We start from the raw sequence: 19,854 nt of genomic DNA, 5'->3' as shown, positions 1-19,854 counted from the left end.
ACGTTCGAACCCTTATCTATCGGTTTGTATCAATTTTGTTGATTGTTGATTAAAAAGTCTTTTAAATGGATGTTTTTCTCGTTCGATGTTCTAGCTTTGCGTGTTACATCGAATCGACGGCTAACACAAGAAATAGCTTCTGTAAAAAACTATAATAATTGTATAATTATTTAAAAATTTTGTACAGTCTTAGCTCCAAAGAAAGTGCATTGGCCTTTACATTTGGAGTAATTTCAAGTCTTTTCATTGAGCTCGTTTGATTTGTTTGTTTCGTTAACTTAAAAGATTATTTCACCAAGAAAAGTAGGAATGTTGCTCTATTTATAAGTTTTATCGTTTGATTCGTTGGCTCTTAGGAGGTATTTTCTTTGATTCTGGTAATGTTAGTATAAAAAACTTGCGTAAAAATCTACGAGTACGAAGTTGAAAAGCTAATGGAGCATCCGAAAAAGTTCGGGGCAACTAGCGACTGTTTGGGGCTTGATCGAAACTCATGTGACCTGATGGCGCAGACTCTCCTTGCGCGTGAACGGATTGATGTTGGCGTAATTCGACGAATTGCGGTTCTGCTCGACGAGCATGCTCCGGTCGATCTTGTAGTACTCCTTGCCGCTTCGTGGTCGCAACGTAGTGGCCAAAGATCTACCGGCGGTGATTCTGCAAAGGTAAAGGCAAAATTGCGAGAGTGAGCGAAATAGTAGAGTCGAAAGAGCCGAACAAGGTCGGAGCTTATCGTTACCTGAGGTTGTCGGGAGCATCGGAAGACGAGTGAGAGGACAAAGACAGCGTCTCGATGTAATCGGACATGTCGGAGGTGCCGCTGCTGGTGCTGCGTGAGTCGATGTAGGGGACGCCGGAGCCCTCGCCGGGACTGCTGAACTCCTTGGCCGAGGACTTGTTGGACGGCAGGCAGGTCGGTATGTCCGCCTCGGCCGACGACGACTTCTCCGGCAGTTTGGTCCTGTGGAACTGGAAGGTGAGCTCGCTCGACTTGGACTTGCGAGGAAGACTGCTGTGGAAGCAGGCGGGGGGCGGGCTTTTTCTGTACATGGACGACGAGACGCTCTGCTTCTTGACGAGGGTATTGACGGGCGCCGAGGGGTACTCGTACTCGACGAACTCGCCGGTCCGATGGCAGAGCGAGCCCGTGGAGACGCCCGAGTCGTTGCTGCTCGACGAGTCGCGATTGTGTCCGGCTTTCGACGGCACCGACGACGACCTGCGAATCTTGATGGCAGCCAGCGGCTGCGGGGAAGAACACTTGGCCGGTGGCTCGTGCACCTGCGCCACGGAAATCTGCTGTTCCTTGGCAGTCGGCTCGTCGGTGGCCCCGTTGTTGCTCTCGTTGCCCTCGTTGTTGTCGCTGCTCGGCGAGGACGGCTTGTCCTCGTCGAGGCAGTGGGCCGATTCCGTCGAGTAGGATCGTTTGCGCAGCGCCAGAACGCCGAGATTGGAGGAGCTACCGCCGGACTCGCCGCTCGACATCTCGAGCAGTCGACGTCGGAAGTAGGGGCTCGACAGTATGGCCGAGCCGGGCATGCGATACTCGGACTCGGACCTCTTTTTGCTGTTCTCGAGATTGAGGGTGGCCGCGTTTGGGGTCGTGGCGGCGGCGGCTTGGCTAACTGCTCCGGATAAAGCTGGGTTGCTCGAGCTCTTGACACCACTGCAGAGCCTCGAGAGGAGCTCTCTCGAGCAGGCATTGTGCACCGGCTGCATCGATATATAGCCCGATGTTTGTTGCCTCTTGTCTTCTTGATGCTGCTGCTGCTGCTGCTTCTTGTCTTCTTGCTCTTGATCGATGACCAAGTAGCTGCTTTGTTGCGGGCCTGCGATCTCCTTGAGATGGCCGCATTTGTGGCACAAGTCTTCCGAGTCCTGCTCAGCGTGGCAGCTGGCCTCGCTGTCGCGGGCGAGCTCCTCGCGGGAGGCCGAGCGGGTCGTCGAGGCGTGGACCTTGGCGAGGATGTCCCTGCTGTTCTCGTAATTGCCGAGCGACTCGGTGAAGTCGACGTTGGCGTAGTTGGCCGCGCTCGAGGCTTTGGCTTCGGGTTGGCTGTCGATGACCAGCGGCTCGACGTTCTCGTAGTTGGCCTTGGGGCCGCTCGACGAGTCGCAGGAGTAGGAGTTGGCCGAGCTGAGCGGGCAGTCGCAGTCGTGGCCGTTTTGCTCGTGGCTCGTCGTCGCCAGGCCACCGCCGTTGTAGATGCCGATTCGGCCGCTGGCGTTGACCACGGGCATCTTGCCCTCGCCCGAGAGCCGCACCGGCTGGACGACGGTCGTCGTCGAGGGCTCGATGCCGGCGCCACGTCGACAGTACGGCAGGACGAATCCGGCCCAGCTCATGACGTTGTGGCACGGGCAGGCGGCCAAGTTCTTGACGGCCACGGCCGAGGCCGACGGCGGCGGCGGCGTCTTGGCGGCCGGACAGCCGCACTGCTTCAGCACGACCGGCTGAGGCACGTGCGGCGTGTCGTAGTTGGGGTAGGCCACGCCGAGCTTGCTGGCGGCGAGGCACTCCTTGATCTTGCGCGGCGTGTCGTAGTTGAACTGCTCGGCCACGGGACTCTTGGGCTCGTGCGAGGGGTGTGGCTGCTGCTGCTGTTGTTGTGGGTTGTTTGCGGCCTGTGTGACCGCGTGCGAGGCTCCCACAGCTTGATGGACCGTCAATGTCTTTGGAATGTCGTAGTTTTCGTAAGGACCGGCGAAACCTGTTGGGGAAAAAAAAGAAGGAAAAAAAATGAAGCGGGCTCTGACATCGATCGCTTACGACTTCATAAATCAAAGACGCGGATTCTCGCTCGAATAGACAATATTTTCACGCGCTCGCCTTGGGTGAAAATTTAATTCAATGTATACGCCATTGGATTTCTGCGCCTACGCTCGCTCGTATATCGAGCAATTCCGGGAAAAAAAAGCCAACGATATTTTGGTATTTCGGACTTAATCCAGCCGCTATGTTGTAATTCGCCACATAGTAGCGACTTCTGTGCGCGAACGTTTCACTTTTCGATCGCACGATAATATATAACAATAATATAGCATCAGGCAAGCAGGAGGATTTAATCGGCCGCAGCGACGATGTACCTGCCGAGAATAGACGATGCGAAACGCGCGCGGCTCGTCCGGCGAATTCCTAAGTGGCCAACGCGAGCAAACAATGACGATCGTTTCCGGCTATACTCGTAGGTGTATATATATGTACGATATATATGCATATAGGCTCGCATAGATCGTCTCGCCAGGATCGTCCAATTACAATAACGACGACATTAACGACGCGGGGGCGCATACACGCGTACATGCGCCAAAGCTAATAAGACGACGACGACGAGCAAAGATAATGATAATAATAAAAATCGATCGGCGACACTCGAGAGTCAATTGGGGCTGGTCGAGTGGCCCCGCGCGTGAGGCGCACAAAGCCCGATGCTAATGCCCGCTCCGAACCTATATAGTTACGCTATGGTGTGCGCGCTATATCGATTCGACTCGTGAATCGTGATGTAAGCGGATTAAAATCTCAAAGTCGAGAGAGACTCGCTCTATGTGTGTGCCTATATGGCTAAGGTAAACTTTCCCAAAGTCCGGAAGTATCGGCCGAAAGAAAATGAAAAAGAAAACAACTTGACTCGTCGTAAGCTAAGTGTGAGATATATAAGCTCGTTTATATATTTACCCGACACGATCACTCGAATTAGTCAAAACTAATAAACCGGATTGGCTTTTATGAAGATGTACGAGTGTGTGTTTGAAAATACATCTTATATGGTATATATTTACCGTTGCGAGAAGGTGGCGTCGTCGTCGGGGTCGAGCTGGCTAATCTTCTCGAGCAAGTGCACTGCTGCTGTTGCTGTTGCTGCTGTAGAAGAGGCAGTGGCATGGGTGGCTTCTTCGGGGCCTTGGCCAGCGGTGGCTTTGGCGGCCTCGGAGGAAGAGCCAACGGACTCGGCGACTGCACCCGACTCTGCTGATGCTGCTGCTGCTGCTGCGGCTTGGCCTGGGGCTGGGGCGAGGCCGAGTAGTCGCTGTCGTGGCTGCTGCTGCTGTAGGACGACAACGAGAGCCGGTCGAAGGCTCGAGGCTGCAGGTGTCCCGCCGCCAGCGGGCCGGCCTTCATGGACATCTTGCCGGACACGCAGCTGGAGCAGCGCTCGAGCTCCATCATCTGATTGCCGGAGAAGTTGACCTCGGACTCGTCCTGGCGGCTCTCCGTCGACGACCAGTAGGACGACGAGGCGTCCTTGAAGCCGTCCTCGTCGAGGAAGCAGCCGGCGAGGCTCGCCGCGTAGCCCGGGAACGTGAGGTCGCTGGCCCGCGTGTCCGAGCGCGAGAACTGCCTGCGCGGACTGTCCTGGGCGCTGCTGCCGGTGGGCGCGAGGCTCTGCATGTGGGGCCTCTTGCGGCCGCCCAGCGGCAGCTTGCCCTCAGCGGCCAGCTGGAACGCCCGCACGATCTCGTCGCCCTGGTCGGTGATCAGAACGAAGAGGCCCTCGCCCCGACCGCAGCGCGAACCGCCCTCGAAGCAGAAGCGACCCTCGACGACCCCGTAGCGGCGCAGCTGGCCGATCTCCCAGGTGCCGACGAGCCGTGGGGGCACGCCCACCGTCATGCAGAAGCGCCGTTCCTGGATGTGCAGATGCGCCGGTCCCGACGACAGCTTGGCCTTGGCCGGGGCCGACGACAGCAGGATGAGGAACTGTTGATCTGAGAAGACGAATTTATACATCGATCGATCATTAATTATATTAGCCAAACGAATTAAATAAAGGCGCAGAACGGAATCGCGGCAGCTGATTTATGATTAGCTCAAATAATACCCTATTGGGATAAACGAGCGAATTTAGGAAGGAGAGCGAGAAGTGCTCCCGCATTTACGGCCGCGAATCAATAGCCGATTGTGTCTGCGCGCCTCCCTTCCCCGTAATAATCATCGGACACGCGTATTATATACGTGTGTCCCGTGCACAGGATGCGGCTGCTGCTGATTCATAGCCGATTTTTCTTCGCCGCTATTATTATACGCATTATATTATACGGAGCCCGAAGAAGAGAAGCGAAGGGAGGATGCGTGGAACGTTATACAGGCTCGCTCTATTGTGGCTGATTGTGAACGTTTATCCGTCGCGCGCCGAGAGCGTTTACCAAACGTCGTACACTGGGGCACCATACAAATGTATTTATAAGATATTCCGAGCCGAATACAGTAGAGGCGAGGCGAATTCCGAAGAAAAGGATTTATATCGAGCCCGAGATACTTATCGCCTTTTCCATCATCTCTCGACGCGCGTAAGCGTTTATTTATGCGTTTTGTTACTCGTCACTCGTCGAGGCGTTCGTGGCTCGGGTCTTATCGCGCGCGGCCAAGCTGCCAAGACGCCGGAACTGAGTAATTAGGCACCCAACGTGCCTGATCGCTGCCTATATATAATAAGTGCGTGCCATGCTATATATATATAAAATAACAAAACAAGAGGGGGAGAGATTCGCTCTCGACACGACTGGAGAGACTCGAGCGATTCGAGAAGTATATTTTTTGATGAATGAGCATAACAAATGGCAGGAGTACGGTCGCGGAGTGGCTGGCTCAGCTCGGCAGTCATAACAGCGCGTGTTACACACGTACGCGGACTCGCACGACGGCGCGCAGAAAGCCTCCGATAATATGATATATATACGAATCTCGACGACACGCACATTTTCACACACCATTCGTCGCGAGAAAAATTATTGATCGATGTTATAAGACTCACCCTCGCCGAGATTACTGCTGATCTTGACCTGCCACTGGATGAGCCTCTCGCGCGTGTCGAAGGCCAGCACGACGGTGACGTCCTGGCAGATGATGGCCACCGTGTTGGACTCCTTGTCGAGGGTGAAGCCCGCCTCGACGCCGAGAAAGTGCTGCAGGCTCAGCGACGCCTTGGTCTGGCCCTGCTTGTAGCGGTCCTTGCTGTCGCCGTACAGCTGCAGATGCAGGCAGTCTGAGCAGAAAAAAAGAAAAACCAAAAACATCAGTTGTTTGTTCCTTCCATATACCTCGCATACATATATATAAGCATAATACATTATTATACGAGCTCGGCTGGCACAGAGCAGGACATTGTATCGCGACCAACAACGAGAGACGACGACGACGATAATCATATAGTAATACACCCGAGCCCCAGAGGGGAACGATGTACGTTTTGTGCGTATACGCGTATATATAGTAATGAATAAGCCCAAGACGAGAAGAAAGAAAAGTAAAAGACGAAACGCACTTAGCACGCGCGGAATATAGCGTATACAATAAATGCGCGTATGTGTATAGTGCAGCGCGTGCAGGGTCACTTCCTTTCGACTCGGCACTTATTACAATAAACACAATAAGAAGACGAGCTACGACGCTGCCGCATCTTATGCTCTTTCTCTCACTCCCTTTTTTTCTTTACTTTTATGCTGTGATTTTTTTCTTCTCTCTCTCGTCCTTTTTTCTTGGCGCGCTGCTACACGCGTAAATGACTTTTTTCTGAAAAATGAAGCAAGGCACGACAATGTCTCCTGCCGGTATTGATTCGTACGCCTCGACTCGAGGTGTTTTTGTGTCTATCTGCGCGCACATTTCCACATATACAGCAGACCCACACGCGTAGCTCAAGGGGAAAGAACTGCAATCGCGTAAACGACACATCGATTCGCGTGATTCGGTAGAAAAAAAAAAAAAAATAAGGAAGAAGGAAAAAAGAAGCGACGACTCGTCGTTAATTCTCTCGACTCGTTGGCAATAAGATAAAAGCGATTATCGCCCGGCATAAGGGCTGCGCGCGTCGAGGATTGTCTTGAAGAGCGACGATGACTCTCTCGAGTGGAGCAGCTGCTCCGAATATACATACATAGCAGTCGATGCCCGATAGTCATTAAGAGCGCAGAGCTCCATTATAAAAATAATATCGTGTAATGTACTTTTGATGCTATAAATTGGGTCAAAAATATTGACTCTGTTTTTTTTTTTTTTTCAACGAAGCACAATGTAAATTTTTTTAATTGAATACCTAATAGATGTTTATTAATCGACGCCTCGACTATAAATATCATAGCCACCCACAAGCGGTCGAAATTTGATTTCGGTTGATGTATAAGAATCGAGATTCTTATTTATATAATATTTTCTATTTCAAGTGGAGCGAAAAGTTATAACGCTTCGCTCGTAGATCCATCACTCTTTTGATAAGTATAAAATAAATAATTTGTCTCTGGTACAAATTGGAGAAGGGAGAGCGCCTCGCGTCAAGATGCCGTTCGATGATCGACGCGCACGGAAAAGAGTCATCGATCGTCGTCAGATCTGTAAGTTGTCTTGGCATCTACATGCGCGCGATAAAAATCCAATAAGGAGAAAAAAATTGAGCTTGTACGTAATACGCGCTCGTGCGTTGTGTACATGCTACATGTATACATATATAGGTATAGGGGCATAATTTTTCGAGTGCGCCCCGAGACAAGAACACTCGAGACTCGCGCGCTGTTATACGGCATACAGCGTGTATCCACTCGCGTGGCTTGTCACAGAGCTACGCAGCGTATAATAGCCAGAGCTATACACGTACTACACGTATAGGCAGTATGCAGGCCTCCTCGCTTTTAATTAATTTGTCATATATACATGTAGCAGTGCGCCACGCAATCTGTTATTTCCGCGGGTGGCATGTGTCGGCAATATGTCGCGCTTTATTTCGAGCGATGCACGCCACGCACCTCTCCGGGCCTGCGATACGCGTAAAGCGCATGCAGCCCCGTGTATACGCGTTTCCCGCATCGCATCGGCTTATCGACGAACTATTACTTCTTCTCCTCTTTTTTTTCTATCGAATTATGTATTATGCGCGAGAGCCGGGGAGAAGCTTCGAGAAGAAAAAAAACGACGAAGAGGGGTGGTCTCGTGTATACGCGTCTCGCGCGTTTGTTTGCGTTATATACGGGGTGCAAAGGGCGTCCCCCGAGCACGTGCGGTAGCTGCGAACTGCATGTAATGCACTCGTCGAGTGGCACATATCATAAAGCGAGCCAAGAAGAAGAAGAAGAAGAAGAAGCAGCAGCAGCAGCAGCGGTAGCGTTAGCCTAGAGTAAGAAAAAGAAGAAGAGGGAGAAAGGGGCCACGCGCCGACCGTGTACAACTCGAGCCTGAAAATATATACCGCGCGCACGGCGTGAATTATGGAAAAGGCCACCCTTTCACATTCAAATGTGCCGCTGCTGCTAACCGACGACCGAATCGCATTACGTACGCACTGGACGCGTCGTCCACTCTATACGTGCACATAATGCATATCTGCACGCGTGGTCGGCCACGCGCGAACTCATAACTTATGCGACTCTCGGATTTACCTGCGCGACCCAAAGTTTCGCCTTCCTACGCGCGCAATTCCCGACGACTCGATATTATTATCATCATCCGTGCGTATATGCCATCGCGTCGTCAAAAGATCCCTGATGAGAAGGAAAAAAAGTCGATTGCGATCCGAGCTTCGCTGATCTCCGTTCGAGTGAATTACCGCCGTATTATATGGCCCAGCCATGCCAGATGTTCGTTCGTCTTTTTAGCGCTTCGTTATTACCTTCTTTTAGTACTCTCGTGCAACTTATGTAATGCCGCCTTTGTATATGCCCTATCTCGGAGTTAGATACGCACATCGACTCGGCTATCATTTCGCGATGACACACATTATTATTTTCTACGAGAATCTACGGCCTACGCAGAAAATTGAATAATCGAGATAAGACGTAGAGAGAGCGTAAATAGTTAGGCATCTCTCAAAGCCGATGAATCATAAAACAATAAAAGCACTTGTTGTATAGCTCGGAATAGGAGAGCTCTGTGCGTGCAATATCGTTGGAATAATCGTTGGAAATTTCGACGATACTTTGATATATCCCGTTAATACGTATAAACACGAGCTGTATATATATCATAATATTATTTCGCAATGGGAAGGTCGAGTTGGCGCGGAAGGATACATTTAATGTAGTCGCGCGCGTATAAGCCAGCATCGATAATAATTAATAAATATAAACTATAATGTATGCTTATCTGGGCTCTATGGGCAGTAAAGGGAACGGAGCAAGCTCGATAATTGGACCGTAGCCGCCGCCGCATATAGCAACGGCTGAATAATTCATGAGTAGTAAGAAAGTATAAATAACAAGATTATATTGTGTTTTATATATTAGTGCCAAAAAAAAAGGTCGTCGTAGCTATCAAGGCATATGGCTTTGGTCGCGCTGCACGACTATACACGAAATCGTACACTACATGTTCGAAAATACAGCGAATATATAGGGTGTGTGATAGAGCGCTATATATATAAAATACATGTATACGCGCGGCTGGTAACCCCTTGATAGAGAAAATATTTTCGTACGTGTCGTTTGACGCGATGTACACGCGCGAGTCGTGATGCATATTACTGCCTCTACTCCTTTCTTCCTAAGTTGTTGTTACAGTCGAAGACGATTAAAATATATAAACTTGACGAGTTTGACGCGTGCTACACAGGGCTTACTCGACAGCAGCTCGTAAGTCGTATCCGGATGGAGAGAGAAATAAAGTATGTAAGCCAAAATCTATTTTCACCCAGCGAGTCGTAAGTTAAGTTTCTCTCTCTCTCTCTCTCTCTCTCGATATGCGTGACTGATGAGGAAAAATATATATACGGCGTAGCCACACGCGACGCGCGAGACCGTGAATCAGTAAGTATACGGAGTTGTAGGCGTCGGAATCGGAGATTCGAGCTCGCGCGCCAAACGCCAAACAGCGGCTTTAACGTGATTTGTTTTTTTTTTTTTTTTTTTCGAGTCGACGCGAGGCGCGTGGGCCGCTGCACGCGCGCGCGCGAGCATAATATCCATTCCTCGAGAGACGTTTCAAGAGGATCCGTTTTAAAGGGTAGCTGCCGCCATTCGACGTCCTTTTTGACTCTTGCACGTGGCAGCACATCGCACCAAGCGTCCGAGTCTTATCTCGGGCAATTTCAGCCTCGTGTCCCAAGGGGGGGGGGCAGGGCAGCCCTTGTTTGGCCGACCGACACCGACAGCCAGAAGATACCATCGAGCCTGCACCTGTGCCAAGCGAGTTTTTATTTTCAATGCCCGGCACACGAGCGTATAATGAAAAGGATAGGCCGGCTGCGAGCGAGCATACATTACATTATGCGGATGCGACAAAAGGCGCTAAATCAAAGCCGCTCCTCTCTTTAGTCTTTATCGCCTCAACGCGTACAAGTCTTGTAAACAAGTAGACTACTAGATGCGCCGCATATAAACGTCCGTCGCGCGCGAGTAATGCCGCAGCTGATGCATCCGCCGCAGTCGGCGCCTTTTGCGCGTATCTAGCATCGCTCGCATCGCAGCGCTATTATTATACATTTGCTAGGCTTTGTTGTATAGTTCATACGGCGGTATTCGGATATATATATACGAGCGAAAAAAGTCCATTTGTAATCATGACGCTCCGGCGCGTGTGCAGCCGGTTGCTCCTGCATATACGAGCGGGGAGTGTACGGGGGGGCCAAGGGTGAGCAGCTAGCCTGCGGCCCACTGGCGCGAAGGGAGAGACTCTCTCGAACCAGATGCGCGATTAATTGATATCAAATGCAAGCCGACGAGAGGGATAATTTTCCACTATCACACACATCTCTCTCTCAAATGGCTTTGTAGTGCTCTGGCCGCTGCGTATCTCTCGTGGCGCTAATGCACTTTTCTCTGTCTGTCTCGTTCGACGATGATATTACACTCGTTGGGCGCACTTTCGCTGCTCTCTCGCGTATGTATATGGCATTTTCACGTGCAGTGCACGACAGCAGCGGGCAAAAGCCCGAAAGTACACACACGCATATTCAAAGATAAATAAACGCGCGATGGGCTTTTGCCGGACGTAGACCGACGCAGAGAGCCAAAGAGAGCACAATACAAGAGATAAAATATGACGCGGCTAGCGAGTACTCCGAATAAAGTTTGAGAAAAAAAAGCCAACGCGACGCGAGTGAAAGAGGTGCGTAATGATGCATAGATAGCACGGCCAGCGCGGATCCGTAGAAAAAATCGAGCGCGAGGAGAAAATTACTCGGAACGCGGAGCGATCGACGCGACGAGTCGGTCTCGAATCTCGATGGAATCGAGAGTAACGAGCCGACGATGACGATCTAATACATTATTTTATATAAAAAAGTTATCGGATAGCTGCTTTATCGCGTCACTCTACTCGCTCGTTACGCGCTTGTCGACGTACGTCTTACATAGATCGCAAGCATCGCGAGAGCGTGAGAATCGACTCGTTTCGCTCGTCTTCGCACGCGCGTCTCGTGTGTTTGTCAGCGTAGTATATCTTTTATCCGAGCCCTGTGTGTATTTTCAAGCACCTGAGCCCGAGTGCGCCGTTATTTTTCTACTTTATCGCCTCTGTCTCTCTCTTTTTTTTTGTTTTGTTTTTTATCGTCGATATACCCAGCGTTAAAGCGAGTGAATGCCAACAACGAACGGGGGAGGAGGAGGCCAGAAGAAAACAAACGAAATATATACGCGCGACGAATATGCATAGCAGGCCGAGCTGTATATTATATATATATCTGTATTTGTTGCGCAAGTCGATGTATACGTTACCTGCAACTGGCGACAGTTTCCGCATGACGCACCATCGGGATTTCCACTGAAAAACAAAAACAATGGATCGGTTAGTTAGTTATTCGTGCGGTTTTCGCCTTTATACATTGTGCTTATATAGCGTACATACAAAAGCAATACAAGCGAGAGTTGGGGGATAGCGGAGCGTGAAAAGTACGGCGACGAGCTTGGCCTATTCACGCGCGCTCGCAAACGGTATCGATAGAAAATTGTCATCGGCCGATAGAGTTTAGCTCGCGCGTGCCTCTATTATATACGAATGTCTATGTATATATGTCGTTGGTGGCCGAATTCGATCAAAGCATCCCCGAGTCTCTTTTATCGTCGCGCGGCCTCGCGAGCTTAATGCAATTGTTTCGTTTGTTCATTTGCGCATATATAGACGAGTGCACGCAGCGAATCCAATTACCAAAGTGTCTCCCATTCTCTCTCTCTCTCTCTCTGTCTAGCGCCGCGTTACATTATGGACGATCGCGCATTCATAGCGGCTCTATGCAGCGAGAGAAATGCCATCGAGATTTCGATGATTCACGAAAATAAAGACGTACGCGCGATATAATGGCGATCCGTTCGGAATCAGCTGTCATTGGGGGTTGCCCGAGTGAAATAACAAATGTCGCGCAGTCCGTAGGCCAACTGCTCTCTGTACTGTGTGCGCTGCGCACGAGCCCTGCAGGGGGAGGCTAGGATTTTATGCAGTCAATTAAGCATCGCACACACGTCATACACGAGCGACGACACAAAAGACTCTACTCGCTTCTAGGCACGCGCGCGCGACGCTTCACGTTGCAATTTTTCTACTCCTACGGACGCTTTCCCCAGAGCGTCGTAATAATGCGACGAGAGAAGAAAAAGCTAAAGCGTATACGTATATAGTGCATGTTTTAGGTGAAAGAGCAGCGCACTTTGACTCGCTCTTTTGTGCATGAACATCCAAGTGTTATGAGAAAGACATATAGAGGAGCCAGACAGCGACTAGACGAATATAAGCGCGCGCTTAGATATATAATATCAGCGAGTCAGTGTGTCGACAAAGCTTTGGGGCCTGCACTGCGCGCGGATCGCGCTGCAAAAATGTCATTCGCTCGCTCCTTTTCTCTCTTTTATAGCGCAGCGCGCGTAAAAATAACGAAAAAGAATAACGAGTATAGTATTCCACTAATCGTCCATCTCGGCTGGAGCTGCAGTTAATATAGCCGAACTCCTGGCGCTGTTTAACAAAATTGAGCCGCGGCTGCACTATGTAGGAGAGAGGAGTTGCGAAACGAGCTGTAAAACGGCAGCAGCTTTGCTTCGTCCACACACACACACGCATACACACATAGAGGCGATTAATTACCAAACTTTTATAAGCGCGCGGCCGGCTCGACTTTATTCTTTTTTCCTTGGCTTTTTTCTTCCGCACTAGCTTCGTCGCCGTCGTCGTCGCTATACAACTACTATACAGGCATAAAGTACTTAAAAATACTTTTACGATCGCTCGGGCTTTTTCCTAGTAGCAGTAGCAGTAGTAGTCGTCGTCGTCTTGGGCTTAGGCCTGTCCCGAGGAGCGTTAAAGCACTGCGCCACACTCTGGTATACATAGGTATATACGGCATGTAGAGAAATTTTAACGACGGCCGCAGAGATCGGCGCGGATTCGAGCGAAATTCAGCAGCGCCTTTTCCCATCGGCGCATTGCTGCTGCCGCGACGAGGCAAATGGATAACAGCTGCGCTATATACGCGCGGAGAAGAGCTTTTCTCAGGCTCTCCAAATCCGCAATCCGATGCGGTGTACAAAGCTCGACTCGAATTTTATCTGTTTGCAAAGTTGCGCCTATATAACACGGAAGCTCGCGCGCGCCTCGCGTATATGTTTGCCTATATAGTAGTAGAAGAAGATAAGCTCGCGCGCCCGCGCCGACAGATCGATAATATATAATATCGTCGTGCAAAGTGCAACTGCCTCGCGCAAATACTTGCCTCTCGGGCTTTTTCGTAACAAGCTCGGTATATCTGGTATACTCGCGTATATACAGAGAAAATAGCGTAGCACGCAATGTCGCTCGCTAATCGCTCCGTGTTAGCCCGGTATATAATACATATGTAGTTCGTACGCGAGGCAGCCGGCGGAAATTTCTTTATTTTTCTTCGCTCCCTCGGAGCAGCTAATACACTTTCGTATTATCATGGCCTGTATACATGCGAGAGCTGCCTAATAATGCAGAGAGAGAATGTTTACCCTGCTCCGGTCCAAGTACACACTTGGCTCTCTGCTCTTTGCTGTGTACACCGCGTATAAGGTGATCGAAAAGCGATTGCCGCTGTATACGATATGTATATATAGCCTGTACCAGTGGCTGGACGTTGCTGGCCGTGTCTACTGTAATATGCGCGCCCTGTGTACTGCACAAGCTGCACTATAAACCTTATACATTATTGTGCAGGCCTATAATATATGTGTATATATAGGAGCGGCTCGACATCAAACGGAATAGGACATGTATTAACAAAGACTATATCTATAGTTGGGGAATCAATCGAAAAGAGGCGAAAGTGAAAACGATGCCGAGCGAGGAAAAAAATGCAAAAGCGCTAATTCATGATAATCTCGGTGGCTCTTAGTTTGGATCAACGCTAACGCCGAATCGAGTATTGATAAAGATGGGTAAATTGTTAAGCCAAGTGCCTTTAGCTGCAACTTTTCCGACCAATGGGATCGCGTCGATCTATAGCTACATATAGCTAGCTACAGGCTCGTATATATTGTGCGGCGCGGCGTATATTTATGACGACTTGGAGCCTGCACCCCATATCGTTTGGGGATATATGAGCGCGTCCAGCATAAGTCGGCCACCCCGCGAGATTACGGCATTTTTGGCCGAAAGTGTCGTATGTTTAGCTCGCTCGGAAACGTTTAGCAAGAGTCAGAAAAAAAATCCAAACACATAGATCGATAGATTTTTTCCTCCTATTTCTAGTGGTGTAGCTTAAAAAATTCTTAAAAATTGATTTTGAGGTTAAAACTCGACTTGAATGTTTAAGTCCATTTTCCCAAAAAATGTATCCTCCGATTGCAATTTAAACTGCACCAATCGAAAGAGGAGGCAAAAATCTATCGAAAACGATGTTTTCCAGGATGGAGAAATGATAAGAACTATTAAAGATATCGAGATGAATAGCGCGGGACGGCGCGCGCGGACCTGTTTTCCGTGCGCCAGCGGCGGCACACGCGCGGCGCCGTGTCTTTGTCTTTTCGACTCGCTCGTAATCGCTTAAAAAAGGCTAGAAAAATGATGTGAACACGTAAATCGATAGATTTTTTCCTCCTCTTTCTGATGGCGTTGTTGAAAAAATTCCCAAAAATTTTTTTCATAGTCAAAACTTGACTTGAATTTTTAAGTCAATATTTCTTCTAGTATTTTAGTATTTTGACCTCAAAATTAACATTACCAATCGAAAGAAGAGGAAAAAATCTATCGATTTACGTGTTTAAATTATTTTTTCAGCATTTTTTTAGCGAGTCGAAAAGACATAGGCAGGAAAACAGGCCCGCGCGCGCCGTCCCGCGCTATTCATCTCGATATCTTTAATAGTTCTTATCATTTCTCCATCCTGGAAAACATCGTTTTCGATAGATTTTTGCCTCCTCTTTCGATTGGTGCGGTTTAAATTGCAATCGGAGGATACATTTTTTGGGAAAATGGACTTAAACATTCAAGTCGAGTTTTAACCTCAAAATCAATTTTTAAGAATTTTTTGAGTTACACCACTAGAAAGAAGAGGAAAAAATCTATCGATCTATGGGTTTGGATTATTTTTCTGACTCTTGCTAAACGTTTCCGAGCGAGCTAAACATACGACACTTTCGGCCAAAAATGCCGTAATCGCGCGGGGTGGCCGACTTATGCTGGACGCGCTCATATATGCCTATATATATCTATATAGCAAATAGCAATGCTTTATAGGAAGTGGAAGGTGGCGCGTACATAGCGTGCTGCTGCTCTCGTGCGCCGCCATGGCACACGCGCCTCCGCCGCAGCACGACGCACACGACCCTATATATACACGAGTATACGCAGAGGGAGAGCCTCGAGCCCTTTTCTCGCTCCCCGTGCCGCATGTAGACTACTACTACTACTACTGCTACTACTGCTATAGGTATATTTGTACGGAGTGAGCTCGAAAAAGTAGAGGAAAGCCGAGAGCTGAGGGGCATTAATCGTTAATCGCCGCACGAGGCTGCTTAGCTTCGCGTTCGATTCGATCGCTGCACATGTTTTCTGCTCCTCTTCTTCTTCTTTCCAATTCTCCTGCGCTCGCTCGCTTCTTCCTCTCGCCGCAATTATTGCGTTACATACATACACTGGCTCGATTGTACGCGCGTTCGAATTTTCGGGCCCTATTGTATATATATCGAGGCGAAAATCGACGGCCGCAGCTGCGCTTCGCTGCCCTGCGCCGCATTATGAACAGCAACAACAACAACAAAAAGACCCGGCTAGCGTTACCTATAATATGTTGGCTCGCTCGTATATACGAAGCTATAGGGCAAGTTGGAAAATACGATCGGGCTCTTTTATATTACGCACTCTAGCCGATAGGCAAAGGTGTGTGTACGACGTCTTCCACGGGGATAGCAGCAAGGAGGGGTGGTGCGTAAGAAAAGGCAGCTCTCGACGCGATGGGGGTGCTAGCTGCTGCGCGACTCGGCAGCTCTCTTTCGCAGCTTTTGCACTTTTCACCCCATAAGCCCGGACCGATGCCGCTGCCGCTGCTGCTGCTGCTATCCCACGAGAGTTGCACGCTCTCCTATCCCGTATATATATACTTTTCTCAACTATATAGCTGCTGCTGCTGCTACGTAGGTGCGAGTTGTGTACGCGTCGCGTGTTGCAGTCAGAGACACTCGACTACTGTATATAGTGTATACCTATATGGCATACTCGACTCGCTAAATGCATCTCGCACGCAGGCAATATGCACGAGATTACATAGAGAGAGAGGTTGCTGAGTTGGAAAGCGGCACACGCAGCCTCTAACGCCTCTTTTGTTCTCGCGCTACTACTACTACTACTTGTATGTGTTGTAACTACGTATAGCTTACTACTTCTTTTTTTTTGCGCACATACGAGAGCTTACGCACTGCTGCGCCGCGGCGATTCGAGCGTTATTGCATATACAGCACACGTATGTACGCGTAAACTCGCAGGCGTCAAAAGCAAAGCAAAGTACTATTATATCGAAGCGAATTATAGCTCTTGGACAGCTGCTTGGCTGCCAACCTACCTTTTTGCCATCGCGGAACTTGACATTGCCCTCGATAATGCAATTGTTATCGACCATTTTCGCTGCCTCGCTGCTCTCTGTCGTTGATGCTGCTGCTGCTTCTGCTGCTGCTGCTTAGAGCCCGGAACGCTGCTCTTGGCAATTTTCCCTCGTCAATCATAACTTGAATAATTTCATCGGGGCGCTAGTCAACTGCCGCTCTTGCCGTTGTAGTCCGTGTTGTTATTTTCCTCCGGCGGAGCCAGCCAACGCGACATATAGCTACACTACACTGCACCAGAACAGCCACAACAACAACAACAACAAACGAGTAACGGCACTGTCAAAACTGCACAATCGAGAATCGTATAGGGCCAGCGGCACAGGCAGCTTTCGGCAGCGAGCTTGATTATACACAGAAGCTCGTATAGAGCACGAACGGAGAGCTTGACGGAGGAGGCTTTTGCCTCGATGCGCCTATATAGCGTATATACTCCGGCTCGCGAGGGTGGAATGTGTACGATAATGCGAGGCAGGCGAAACGCGCAGGCGTTCCTCTGCACAGTCGGAATTTGCGGCGCACGCACACACAGAGAGAGACTCGGACGTAGAGAGGAGAACACGAACGCAGACAGAGACACATGCACGCGCTTATCAGCGTTTATTTTGCCAGCAGCGATATGCAGCTGCCGTCTATAGCTGCTAGTAGCCGCTCTACGATCGTTCCCAATGTTTTTCCTTGTTTAATTTGGATAACGAGGCTTCTTTCGGCTGTGCACTCGGCTCGTTCGTCCTTGGGGCCAGGATCGTCGTCATGGAACGAGGGAGAGAAACTGTATTATAAAGAGACGAATCGTCGTCTCGAGCGCGAGATCTTATATATGCCGCAGGGGAGAGCAAACTCGGCTCGAGCTCGAGCTCGTGCGCTGCGATGCCGTCGACTGTCGCTACTGAACTCGACTCGCTCTCGTGTACATATATATCTTTGCCGTGCGGCCGCCGATTCTGCGGTGGTGGCGGTGCTATATAGTTCTATATAGAGGCAGAGAGAGAGAGAGAGACGAACCGCGCCGTCTACGCCAGTTGCCGCCAACGTTACGACTGTATCACTATATATATTATATCGTACTCCGAACTTTGTATGCTGTACGTGTCCCCTCCACAGTTCACTGCACACACACACACACAGTCGCGCACACGCACCGTCGTAGTCGCGGCGAGAATTTCTAGGGTCAGCTCCCTCCCCTCGTATACCCCTTAAACGAGAGTCTCGCGATTCGCGAGGCCTATATGCTTTCGCTGCGCCGAGCTTCTTCTCTCTCTCTCTCTCTCTCTCTATCTTTTATATTCTACTCCTATGCCGAATGCCGAGGTTCGTTCTGCTTCTCGCTATATAATAGAACGACTCGCACTTGTATGCAGCCCCGTGTAGCGCACATCGCCTGCTTCGTTTCGACGCTCGGGACCTATCGAATTTGTGTAAATCGTGATCAATTCTGTATAGACAAAACTTTAGAACTTACACATTGAACCCAGTTATTCGATGCCAATTCCAATTTCGAATGGGATTACGAGCCCATTGAAGATCGTTCGAGTCCCAAATGATCCTGCATAATCTTTGCTCCGAGCAAAATTTACAATACTTATGCATTTATTCTTTTGGCATACCATATCGAAAAAAGCTGGCATTTAACGGAATTGGAATTTATTTTGGTGTATCAGTCAATAATAACATATTTTAACATTTACCTGTAAAAAAATTTCAGCTGAACATTGACAATTTTAATTTTTTAAAGTGATAGTTTGCAAGTAAAATATTTTATAAATAAATACGATGTTAATAGCTGATTTTTCAATAGCGGGCCCTTTGAAACTGAAGCAAAATGTATGTTCACTCGATGATAAAATGACAAGTTAATTGCACGGAATGAACCGTAGAGGACATTTCTCGGACTGGGGTCTCTGATGCTACGCCACTACTATTGCTCCCGTTGAGATCGTTTCGAACTCGGAGCTGACTGAGCCGTGTTACTTATACATTGACACATTCTTGGGTTTGCGAGCGATACTCAGCATCATCCACATCGGACTCGACGAGATGACACGATGGCAAGACACGCGATGCATAATGTAAACGCGTCCATATCCTTTACACTTACTTACTGGCTTGAAATTAGGTTTTACGACTGCCACTGGACGACGCTTAAATTACAGTGCACCTATATATCAAGGCCTGCATTAACCGTTACTTTACTCACGCATCAATTTATAATAATAATAATAATAATAATGAGCAGCGAAGAAAGAGAAAAATATAAGCGAGCATAATTACCCTCTACTCATTATAGGCTTGAGATCTGGGACTCGAAGCATTGAGGGGAGGCCGATCCTGCATGTATTCAAAAGATGCGACATTTCAGATTTGTCGAGTGGCGGCTCTGCAGCCCGTAGCCCACTTTACCGCACAATTGCATATTGCTTTACGATCGCATTTACTGCGGCTCTCGTGCGTGTTGTTCGCGGCTCGGCGATACCCGCGCGTAAATTCGTTGGCGCAAAGAACGCAAGGGGGCGACATCGATCTCGCCTTCACCCGTCTCTCTCGTTCTTGCGTATCATTGAAATATCTCGAATTCGTCATTTTTTAATGTTCATTATTTCTTCAGCTTTCATTTCTAAAAATTATTCAAGATGCGCTTGGTTTAAGCCAAAATGCAATAGCAAATTCCATGAAAAGGTTTTAGTTACGTGTAAAAAATTAATTTGAAATAAGCCGAATCCCTTTGAACGACGCACGATGCAAAAAAAAACCAGCAAGACACCCGTCACACCACAGTCACTGTCATCGCATCTCAAATTTCACCTCTCCCATGATTTAATTGTGCACATTTTATCGCCTACCTACCTTTTTGTATGCAACGCGTAATATTTGAATATATATTTT

General features: G+C 48.9%; 1 protein-coding gene across 1 annotated transcript; it reads right to left on the bottom strand.

Annotated features, from left to right (window-relative positions):
* Positions 1–430: 430 nt before the first annotated feature.
* LOC106656616 lies at positions 431–17,433 on the bottom strand. The gene is made up of 6 exons (XM_014377679.2): positions 16,932–17,433; positions 11,641–11,686; positions 5,757–5,987; positions 3,784–4,710; positions 740–2,711; positions 431–657 (listed from the first exon to the last, which is right to left on the bottom strand). Exons 1-6 carry the CDS (start codon positions 16,986–16,988, stop codon positions 492–494), a joined length of 3,399 nt encoding a protein of 1,132 aa, XP_014233165.1. The 5' UTR covers positions 16,989–17,433; the 3' UTR covers positions 431–491.
* Positions 17,434–19,854: the final 2,421 nt, after the last annotated feature.

Source organism: Trichogramma pretiosum, unplaced genomic scaffold, assembly GCF_000599845.2.
Source record: "Trichogramma pretiosum strain Unisexual culture from Peru unplaced genomic scaffold, Tpre_2.0 scaffold41, whole genome shotgun sequence".
NCBI lineage: Eukaryota > Metazoa > Arthropoda > Insecta > Hymenoptera > Trichogrammatidae > Trichogramma > Trichogramma pretiosum.
The sequence above is the reverse complement of the archived record's forward strand: the minus strand, read 5'-3'. Positions and strand labels throughout refer to the sequence as shown.